Genomic DNA, 12,004 nt, shown 5'->3' on the forward strand with positions numbered 1-12,004 from the left:
TTTCCCCACTATAAAAATGATTTGCCAAGGAAATTGGGGACGTTTATGGTTGTCGAGGATGAGTATCAGGTTATTGAATTTTTTGTCAGGAGGAGGTCCTTACGCCAAAAATGTTTTGACAGGGGGGTCTCGGCATCAAAACGTTTGAAGTTCTCTGCTCTAAGGGGTGCCAATGCAGGGGCACAGAGGTCATAGAATAGGCTACTATCACCATCCAGATGTGAGAGTAGAAGGACGTGAATATCCATTCTGAAGTTGCTTTCTGGAAGAAACTTTATCTCTTTTGTTAGGCAGAGCTGCTACCAGTGAGGGTAAGCTTAGTGTCTAGAGTGCATCCAAGTGAATTGCCATTCAGCAAGAGTTTGGGATCAAGCTGACAAGGTTCATATAATTGTTCATATCATTGAGTCTGGTATGTACTGCATCTTGTTTGTTGTTCTTGGCAAATAACAAAAATGTTGTCTTGGTTGGATTGAGCTTCAGGTAGGATCTGGAAAACCAGGTCCAGGTGATGTATAGGTAATGTTTGAGGTGATGGATGTGTGTGGCAGAGGAGGCTTCCAGCAGAGCTGTGTTTCATTGGTATACAGGTGAATCATGATGATGTTTTAGTAGATGATGTTTGAGTGGAGCACCAAATGGATCCATATAAATTTTAAAGATGACAGGCGACAGGAGACAGGATGAAACTTTTCTTGGGACTCAACAGATGATGGGGGTCCTTTGTGACCTGAGGTGCCCATGTGAAACAACTAGTGTTGGTTAGGGTAAGAGCATCCCCAGAGAGCTTTGAAAGATGATTAGACGTCTTCATAAGAAGTGCCTTTAATGCAGTCAAGAATGTCAGTCAGATCTCGGACAGCGAAGGGTGTGAAGGCTGACCAAAAAAAAGTCTTACTATCATCAAAGCCCATTCTCTAAACTGTCTACTAATAAATGCTCGATCCCTCTCTGAAAACAAACATCACATCTACGACCTTCTCACCGATGCAAAAATAGACATACTGTTTGTAACTGAATCATGGTTTGAAAATGATGTGGTTCCAGTCCTGCACGAAGCCATTCCTTTAGGCTATCAAACGATCTCCAAAAATTGTATAGGTAAAAAAGAAGGTGGTCTAGCTGTTGTGTTCAGGCAAACATTACATATCACTAAGGTTGACGACATGTAACTTCCTGCTCGTTTACTGACCTCCACCTAGCAAGGCAACATTCCCAGACGCACTTCTAGACACAGTTTAAAACCTGATAACAATACACTCCAACCTATGCGTTCCAGGTGACCTCAACATTTGGTTTGACAAACCCAATATGACCCATCCAAAAACAATAATCACTGGTCTAGACGTACTAAGCCTGCATCAGATTGTCCACAACCTACAGTTCACTGGACATATCCTAGAAGTAATTTTTGCTAATACCGAACTACTTACCTTTCAAACTATAACTCCAGTCACATGGCCAGTTCGCCACTTGCTTGCTTTCCAACATAAAAAACACTAAGCGACTCACCAAAAACTACCTTAATTCCATCCACCTATTGACCGTGGAACAAACTCCATTTGGAACACTTAGAAACACAACTAACATCCAGTACAAATCTGGAAACAATACATTCTGTTGAAAAACAATATGAGTGGCTACATGAAGCTTTTGACATCCTGATACCACTCAAAACCACACAACAGAACAAAAGAAAAAGAACACCTTGGAGAAACATAGAGATAAAAGACATGAACAAAAACTAATTAGAAAGCTGCAACATACCTGGCTCAAAACAGACCCCAAACAAGACAAACAATCTACAGAAAATTGACAGAATATACAAATCACCTATCAAAAAAGCTAAGAAAAGGTACTATTCAGACAGAATTCAAAATGCTAAATGTGCAAATAAAGAATTCTATAAAATATTCAATGAATTTCGCAAACCAAATTTCCAATAAGGAACTCATCCTGTTAATCAAGATTTCACAGACATACTGGCAAATCATTACACTGACAAAGAAGACACGTTGGACTCATACTTAAAACAGAGACAAAGCACCAGCACAAACCCTGGTACAAAATAACAATCCAAGAATATTCTAAGCCAGCCTCTCTGTTCCTTCCAACACATCACACAATGAATTTATGGACCTGTTCAAAGCAAGCAGGCCTGCTGGCAGCCCTTCTGACCTGTGTCCACCCCAAATTTTCAAGACAATTCTTTTAACAACCCCTGCTGCCACTCCAGTAAGAAGAATCATCAACAATTCCTCAACTACCGGAATATTTCTATAAGAACTCAAAAAGTCATACATATGCCCTTTACTGAAGAAAACAAACTTAGACCCGCTGAACCCTGACAACTACACACCCATTACAAGTGGACCTTTCCTGGGCAAACTGATAGAAAGAGAAGCGTTCGCCAATATTTCACAATTCATTGAAGTGAATGACATACTTTCAGACTTCCAAACAGGTTTCCGTCAGAGAAGAAGCACAGAATCTGCCCTACTTTCCATCAGGGATGACTTGAAGAACACATTAGACTGCAACGGGGTTGCTGCGTTTCTCCTCTTGGACCTCTCGGCTGCCTTTGATACGGTTTACCATGACACTCGAATATAAAGACTCTACGAAGCCAGCAAAGAAAGGAGTGCTCTAGACTGGATCACGTCCTACCTTCAAACAGAACTAATATCATCCATACCCCACCTTTCTCATCCAAACCGTACTCCACAAAAGCAGGGGTCCCTCAAAGCTCTATCATCTTGTAAATGGTTTTCAACATCTACATGAAGTCATTACCGGAACTGATCAATCAATTCCACCTCACGTGCTATAACTATACAGATGATAAACAAATACTTCTTCAACTGGAATGCCCCAAAGACACTGGAAACCCCCCAATTTTCAGTTGTCTCAGAGCAGTGGATCAGTGGATGACTTGAAGCCACCACAAATTGAATGCTTCCAAAACAGAAATACTCATGTGGCGATTGGAAACATTATGCCCCGTTTGCTTCCTTGCCTGATGAACTGGGATCACCAAGAATCAACAGGAGAGAAAGGGCTAGGGTAGACACTCCTACGCCCCAAATAGTCTTTCGTAAACAACTAAGGAGTGACTAAGTGCCAAAAGAGTAAAACATAAAAAGTTGATAAAAACCACCTAGATTTAGATGGTTATTAACAAACCCCATTCACCTTAAACTGTGAAACCAAAAATTGGAGACACCAGCTACTCGAAGCAGCCTATGCCTAGTTTAGCCAATAAGGGAAAAGAAGAGATTCTTTCCTTGTAAAAAGGACCCTCACTCACCACTAGTTGGTGACATGCTTCATCATTGGGTCCCCACTTGGGTGGCCGAATGCCTCTCCAGCGTGCTACAATGCCTGAGTTACAGCGGAGCAGGATAGTGTTGAGTGTAACAGTGCTCAAACTAAAAGGTGTGTTCAAATGTGAGTGCTAGTTAAAAAATACAAAGTTGTAACCCAAAAAATATTTTAATTAGGGTCAACCCGTATTGGTTAAAAACAGTGCGGTTGGACAACTAGGTTCTGCATTAGGAAGCTTGTGTCCTTCAATAAAGATAAACGGTCAACATGTTTCTGCTGTTATTAAAGCTATTACGCTCAGCATTCGTCAGGACCAAATTAGAAAATAAAAGGCAGGCCTCCAGTGGTGTGGTTTAGAGTTTGTAGAGCAGGGATTTGTTGATTCCAGCCAAGAGGGCGTTTCCGTAATCCAGTCTGGTAGTTATGAGTGCGTGGGTGATGGTATTTCTGGCTTCGGTGGTGATCCACTTGATGGTCTTCTGGAGGATGCGGAGGGTGTTGAAGCAGGAGGCTGGGACGGCGTTGATCCCGTGGGTCATGGTGAGGAGTTGAGTAGGATGCCGAGGTTTTAGGTGTGGTCTATGGGGGTGGGGGGATGGGAAGTGCCAAGGGTGGTTGGCCACCAGGAGTTGTCCCACACAGAGGGGGAGGGTCCAAGGACTTGGACTTCTGTCTTCTTCGAGTTGAGTTTCAGATAGCTGCTGCACGTCCAAGCTGCAACATCTTTCATTCCTTCTTGGAATCTGAGTTTGGTTGTTTCGAGGTCCTTCACTAGGGAGAGGATGAGCTCAGTGTCGTCGGCATAGGATATAATGCTGAGTCCGTTCTGGGACTGAGTGATAATTCTTGTGGTACTCGGCAGTTGATCCTTGTGTGTTCGGAGGGAAAAGGCTGGAGTCTGATCCTTTGGGTTCTGACGGCGAACCCAAAGGTTCCCTGTATTCTGGCCTAATGGGGTCTCGCTGTGAGGGACTAGTGGGAGACGGAGTCAAAGTCTGCGGAAAGGTCGATTAGGATGAGGACTGCAGTGTAGTCGTGGTCGAGACTTTTGCGGATGTCATTTGTGGCGGTGAGGCGTGTAGTCTTGATGCTGTTGTTGGTGCGGGATTTGGATTTGGAGGGGTCGAGGATGGAGTTTTCTTCATTGAAGTTGGTCAGCAGGGCATTGACGATCTTTCTGTGACTTTGGCTGTGAAGGGAAGGAGAGAGATGGGACGGTAGTTCTTCAGGTTCGTCGCAGATGGGTTATTTGTCAACAGCATCTTCAGAATACCAGATGCTGAAGATCTTGTAATTGGGGTGTGGATGTTCACATAGATTTCCAAAATAATGTTTATGTTGTTTAGAATGGTGTTTACATCAGACGTGGCGTTGATGGGGTGAAAAATGTGTCAATGGATAAAGTGCTCAAAGGATCATAAAGTTTGGTGTTCTCTTTGCGTTGCCCTTGAATTATAAGTAGTACATTGAGCAGGAAGTTGGGTATGGCAAAGTGGTCAGTACAGTCCATGGGCATAAGTGGTTTGCTTTGGATTGTTGGTGATGTTGAGAAGTTAAGATGTGGCCTTTTTAGTGTATTGGTTGTGTGACATACTGTATCATATTGATGATGGTGTTTTTTTGAGTTCCTATTTTCTGAGAGGTTGAGATCACCCAATAGGGTGGTGTGGGCATATCAGAAGGACGATGAGTTGAGGCGAATAGATTTCATCAATGCAGTTCTTGTTCTAACCAGTAATTTCATATATTGTAAAAATTAGTTTGTACACAAGTCCTGCCTTCAGTGAAACCAGGTTTAAAGTTATGCTTATAATTTACTTGTTGGAGTGGAATTTCTGGAAAGCAGCGGTGATAAATTTGTGAAAAGGCCACAAACTTCAATATCTCTAAGGATAATAGACATCCTGAAGTTTAGCCCCTTGAGCTTTACCCTGCCTCCAGTTTCAAAGGCATCTATCATAAGATGTTCCTGCTCAAAGACCTGCTGTAATAAAGGATAGGCTGCTTGCTTCTTCCTTCGATCTCAACAGCCTCTTTGAAGGGAGAGTATGGCATTCTGCCTCCTGCCTCCTCTTTTAACTACTTGAGGCAATTACACCACTGGTTTCATCCATTTGAAAATGCGGAACTCAGAGGGCTGGGTGCAAATCGAAGGGTATGTCTATCTTTACCTTTTAATCCTAACTGGGTTGGGAGGGATGAACTTTTATGAGGAGTTATGTGTTAAGCAGATAGACTCTTTGCCAAGTCTCTTCACTGCTATCTTTCTAAGCTGTAGAACATGGCCTTGTAGGATGACATTTATATGTATTCAGAGGAATTGTGTTATACTTTTGAGAAAGGAAGTGTATTTTACAAGGATTTATATCATTCAGCAAATCACTAGTGGGTAGACTTCATACAACAGTGCCCCCAGCACTCTCACATCAGAGTGCTGCTGAAATAGAAAAAAGTACCTAACATGGTTATCTAGCATGTACACTTGAGTTTAATGGACATCGTATTTTGTAAATATGGCTTGTACTTAAGCCAATCGATACCTCCCTCCTAATCTTATACTGGTTGAGTAGACAAAAGTAATCTAACCAAATGTCCACTTATTAGAAATTTTTCTATTCAACTTTTTTTTACGTTCTGTACAGTTCATGAATTTAAATTCCTCAAATTCTGCACTGTTCTTTTTAATATCATAATTTATCCAATGAAACTTCCAGTCCTATAACTTGAAAATGGTCCACCAGTAGATAGTTCAGAAAATATCAAGTCGCCAGTTTGTGTAGTAGATTTAAGTCCTGCCAGTATTTATTGGGAACTTCAGTTACTTCCCTCTTTAGCCTTCCATGGTGGACTATTCATTAGATATGGTCGGCGCGTTTCAGTCTGTTATGTTTCGGTCAATTCAGGCATAAAGACCACTGCAATAAGTCATGCAGCAAGTGCCTCGGATGGCCTCAGGGGCCCACTGCCACAATGATAAATCAGGTAGATCTGTTGCGTGCTCTCGATGGTGAACCTTAGTGCACTTTCTGTGTAAGGAAGTATGTGATGGAAGGTTGTGAACAGACACTCGTATGTGCATCAAGCCCCCATCTCAGTAGTAGAAGCCATCTGTATTCTGGATAAGAGTTTTGCATCTTGCTATTTTATGTGTGGCTGACCCTTACTTCTAAGGGACTGATTCTGATGCGGTTAGGAAAGCATTCCCACCTATGGCCTGATTCTGATGCGGTTAGGAAGACCTAACAGCATTTGCTCTTTCCAAATCGGATCGGGAACATGTCTTACCGACCAATGGCCCAATATGATGCGGTTAGGAACATATGCTCCCATTGAAGTCAATGGTAGTCCAACCAAATCGTATCGGAAAGCATCCGTATGCATCGTACTCCGTCGGTCGGACTCTCCTGATCCGAGTGGGTTGGCAACCATTTCCAACCTGATATGGTCGGGAAGCATTTCCAACCTGCATCAGAATCAGCTCCTAAGTGTGCCCCCAGGTTTGAGATACTCTGAGGTGACAGTACATCTTGCACAACATGCCAGGTTGTGAAATGTTTGCCCAGACCTGAGATCACTTTTACCATTGAGACGCAGCTTTGACACACAACTTTGTTAAGGTCTTTTAAATTTCAATCATGAATGCCTGTGGAAAGTTCGGCTCCACCCAGTAGCCAGTGTGCCACCCTGCACTTATTACTACATGCAGAAGGTCTTAAGTGACACTCTTGCCTGAAGGTAGGTAAGCAAGGTACCAAACTCTAATTCTCATCTGGACAGTGAAAAGAGCCAAGCAAAGGCTTTCAGAAGAAAATCCAATAGGAAATATGACTATAAAAGAGCAAAAGTCAGAGACAGCAATAGTAGCAAGTGGGTGAAAAACACAACCCAAAAGAAGGGCATGAATGCATTGCAACATCTCCATTACTTGTCAAAGTGTCCTTTATGTCAGATTTAGACAGAAACTTACAGCACAGAAAAAGACACTGTCATCTGGAATTGGAAACCTCTGGTAATAATCTCTGGAAAGACCACAATCTTGGGAAGGGGCTTGCATTAGGCTTGTCCACCCTCTCCCTCCCGTGTTGTCCACTAGGCACATGAAGATTCCCCCAACCTGAGATGTTTCCTCTGATGCAGGGCTTTATATTTCAACCACTGCTCTTCCCTTTTGATTCTCTGTCCAATTAGTAGAGCAGCACTTTGGGTGTCCACAACTGCTTCAACGCTGGTGCAGCCCAGCCCAGGAGAATGCCCTGCCCTTTGCACAATCCTAAGATGCACTCTCTGACTGCACAATACGTGCACCATCTTTTGCTGAACTCTTTCCACCCCATTTAAGCTTCTGGAATGCATGCAGGTCAAAGTTAACTTTAGATCTTGTTTGAGACTTGAGGTAACTTTAGCAATTGTACCACTAAATAGGGGAAATGTAATGCCAGCGATGCAGATAAAAAAATCGGTGTTTTCTTTGCAGATTTCTATGCAGTCCTCTTCTTAAATCAGTTATTTAAGTGGAATACATTGCTTGAAAAGTCAGAAGGGATATTTTTACTCGATGAGTCCTAGTTAGAAAAGAAATATGTACTTTTCAAGTACAGACACTATAGTTCAGTTCAGTTCATTTAGTCTTTATTTCGAATAAAATTCATAAAAGACGACAATATAAAAACATTATCAGCATACAACAATTTACAATGGAACCCCAGATATATATGGAAATAGGCCTAAAAACATTATACAAGAATAAAAAAAAATCCAGTTAATTAAAAGGGGTTGTTACAGAACTTTGCGCGAATCAGCCACATCCACCCCAAACAGACACTATAGAATGTTCATCAGGGATGTCGTATAATTTCATGTTTATTTGTATCTGGGCAAGAATGATGTAATGAGTGTGTGAGTGATCAGATATCATTTCTGCACCTGAACCTGCACCACCATGCCATCTTGCAATTCTATATGCGTGTGTTGATTGTATGTCTTCCTCCGATCCAAGCTCACCAGTATTGTTTCCTCTGTTTGCAGAGAGGAAAGATCTTCATTGCAGATTTTAAGATATTAGAAGGCGTTCCTGCAAATATATTGAATGGTCAGCAACACTACATGGCCGCTCCCTTGTGTCTTCTCTACCTCTCACCCCAGGATGAGATGATACCCCTAGCAATCCAGGTAAGATGTTGTCTTTGAGCCATCCGGCCTGTCTAAAACTTTGAAATTTCTAGACATTAGTTAATTTATTGAGAATCCGAATAAATATAAGTTATCAGCATTCTGAGAGAATGTGTCAGGTGTTATTTGAACAATAATGACTAATAGTTTTCCTATTAGCTAGAACCAAAACACCTCCTTATTGTCACAAATGTTTGCCTTTATGACGACGGGGGATGTTTTGTACTATGGAGCTTGACTTGATCTGTTTGAAATTTTAACTATGCACAGTTCTACAAGAGCATTTCCCCAGAAAATGTAAATGGATTTTAACTGATTAAACAAAGAAAGAAATGAAAGCAACTCAGTGACCTCACTCTATATCAACCACTCTTCTAAGCACTTGCATTTGCAACCACTAATATTTTTACACAGTGATCTATATAAACGACTATTACCAAATACTATTAGGCAATGCAAATGTCTTTTCCTCAAAGCCCTTTCCAGTGCTCCTACCTTTCTCATCCGTGCTCTACCTCTGAGTATCGACCAGAATCTATGGGCAATGTACTTTATTTGTATAGTTACTGTTGCTTTCCTGACGAGAGGCCAATGTACTGTCTTTTTCTTTCGCATTTTGTAGGCGGCCTCTGTCCTTCGCATCTCTCAGGCTCATTTTTCCCTCATTCTTTGCAAAATGTAATCAGTGGTGTCTGCCTTCAAGTAGAAAAATATATTTTACAAGAGAACCCTCTTGCTTATCCTGTACTTGATTCTAAGGCCTCATTCTTTGAGTACGCTGACTTACTCCTCAATTAAAAGAGTAGGTCAAGCTAATCATTGTCCAAAGAAAACCTCATCAAATAGTTCCTATGAGATCACAGTAAGACACATCTTGATTGTTCTAATGTTTCTTGCTTGTCACATTTAGGGGTCTCTTATAATGTCGGGCAGATCGCCACCGCCCGTATGGCGGTGGCAATCCACCCGACATTATTCCCCGCCCGCCACCCATTTACCCCCCACCATATTAGGATGGGGGGACCCCAGCGGACCGAAAGACCGTCCGCCGGTTTTCTGCCAGTCACACAGGTGACCGAGCGGAAAAGGGGCCTGATATGGTGGTGGTGTCTGCAAGACACTGCCATCCATATTGGAATGCAGGCGGGAAACAGCCTGGCATGCGGTGATCGCAGTTGGGGGCCCGTTGCAGGCCCCCAGGAATTTGGTAAGTTTGCAGGGAACATGGGGGGTACCTATGGTACCCCCCTGCATTTGCATGCACAACGTGAAAGGCACCGCACAGTGCCTGTCACGCTGTGCCTGCAAATGCACAACATGCCTGTTTAACATTGTGGCAGGTACTGAATATTGCACCGCCCGCCACAATGTTAAATATACTGGATGCAACTGCCATGGTGATACGCACAGCGGGCCCGCTTCACCTCTTGCGGTCGGTCCAGTTGACCGTTACGGTGGCGGGCTGCCCGCTATCATAATAGACCCCCAAGTGTGCAAGTTTCCCACAGTGGACTGAGTCATATGAGTGGATAGTCACTTAATTTTAGCAGCTCTTTTTCTGAGAGCTAACACGCTTCCAGTGTCTTTGACCCACTTTTTGGTTGGTTTAATATTTGTGTCTCACAATAGGTCCAGACCAATTTTTAGCTGTCACTTTCCTCCTGTAGGATTTTTGAGAATCAAAGAATGCGTAATGTTGGAAAGTTTGCAATGTTATTGGCATTCTGTTTCAGTAAACATCATGCAAGCATTCTCTGAGTCTAATGTGTTGTCTTTCACTCTTGAGCTAAGTTATGATAGTAGCTGCTTGGCCAGTCACCACAAAAGTCCAGTAACTGTCTCTTTGTGCATCTTCCGCTGCAGCTAAATCAGACTCCAGGTCCAGAGAATCCCATCTTCCTGCCGAGCGATAATGAGTGGGACTGGTTGCTTACCAAGATGTGGGTGAGGAGCTCCAATTTTTCCACCCACCAGGCTCTTTCTCACTTCCTGCGTACGCACATCTTTGCAGAGGTGTTCTGCATTTCTACATTGAGGCAGCTCCCCATGTCTCATCCTCTGTACAAGGTAAGAAACATAAATTTGAAGAGCACAAAGAGACTGTTAATTCCAAGCTGAAAAAATGGACGCTCAAGAGTCATGCTGCCCAAGCATTGCTAAACATCAAGAATGATTGAGATTCTTGGAGGACTGGACATTAATATAGTGTATCGCTACATGTTATAGAAGAGCAGAGGCAGTGAGAATATAAGATCTGTTTTAAGCAACCACTGTACCTGTGTCTCTAATAACTCTCCGGTCTCTCTTTAGCTCCTGATCCCCCACCATCGCTATACTTTGCAAATTAATGCTCTCGCCAGAGAAGTCCTTATTGGAAAAGGAGGATCTTTCGATAAGGTAATATTGGAACTCATATCTGTATACCACCTCTGTCTTTGGCATTCAAGAGAGGTCATGATGATGATACATAAAATAATAAACATCGCTTAGGACACCATAAAAGCAAATGTTCACCCTTCTGCCTCTTGACACTGAAATAACAGATGTTTATTGCTGCTCAACTCAGTGGTAATCATTTCATTGACCTCTGAAGTTTTAAATGCTAAGTGGAACATCTGGTGTTCCAACCTATGACCATGAGGCCAAACACAGACCCATGGAGTGGATGCAAAGGTCCACTGACCCACTGGACCCAGCTAGATGAGGTGGATGGAATGAAAGCTATGATCCCATGGTAGAGGAGCACAGAATTCAGAAACAAATAGTTGAAACCTGCTTGGAATTAGATTAGCTTTTTTACTACTTTATGACATATTCCTACCTGATCTTTCTAAATATAATTGCACAGTGCATCCACCTGCAGCTTTTTCATACAGGCTACTAATTATTTTCTCTTTAACAAATATTTGTTGAGACATTGTTATGTGAGAGACATCCTAAAAAGGAATCGTCCCAGTCCCCACCAGATACATAATAATCGTACATAAATGATGCAGGATGAGGGATTCTTGTTTAGTCTTTTACAATCCTCATGGCCCCTGAGTGTAGACAGATGTATGTACTTGAAGAAAATAATCTTCAAAGATATCACCTGCCAGTACTTTTATCTCATCTAACTTTGCCTGAGGTAGTTGGGGAAGCCCATACAGTGGATTGGGATTTAATCATTGTCTTGGGCAGGTCTACTTGAAGTGAAGTAGAACATTTCCATAGTCTATCACTAATCCCTGAATTGCTTCATGGTGTTTTTCAGAGGCTGTATAGGAGTAGGGCTGCTAATCCTGAAGCGAGAGAAGACTCTCAGCAGTATGACATGGTGGCTGGATGCTTTGATATTTGTGATTTTTTGCTTATAGAAAAACTCCATATAAACCTGGAAAATAAACTATTCCAATCTATAGATACATTGCACATTCTGGGAAAAAACCTATTTGTCTCCTGTCCTTTAGATAGATACCTCTTAACCTGGACAGGAGCTAGCTAGCTTTGATCAGTACTGCCCTCTTACAAG

General features: G+C 42.3%; 1 protein-coding gene across 1 annotated transcript in view; it reads left to right on the top strand.

The window, feature by feature from the left end:
- Window positions 1–12,004, top strand: part of LOC147678111 (hydroperoxide isomerase ALOXE3-like) — a 168,419-nt gene that overhangs the window by 115,467 nt on the left and 40,948 nt on the right. The window contains exons 7-9 of the mRNA XM_086945970.1: window positions 8,350–8,493; window positions 10,357–10,560; window positions 10,804–10,890. Of these exons, the coding sequence (XP_086802096.1) occupies window positions 8,350–8,493; window positions 10,357–10,560; window positions 10,804–10,890 (435 nt within the window). The remainder of the gene's footprint in view (window positions 1–8,349; window positions 8,494–10,356; window positions 10,561–10,803; window positions 10,891–12,004) is intronic.

Source organism: Lissotriton vulgaris, chromosome 12 (assembly GCF_964263255.1).
Source record: "Lissotriton vulgaris chromosome 12, aLisVul1.2, whole genome shotgun sequence".
NCBI lineage: Eukaryota > Metazoa > Chordata > Amphibia > Caudata > Salamandridae > Lissotriton > Lissotriton vulgaris.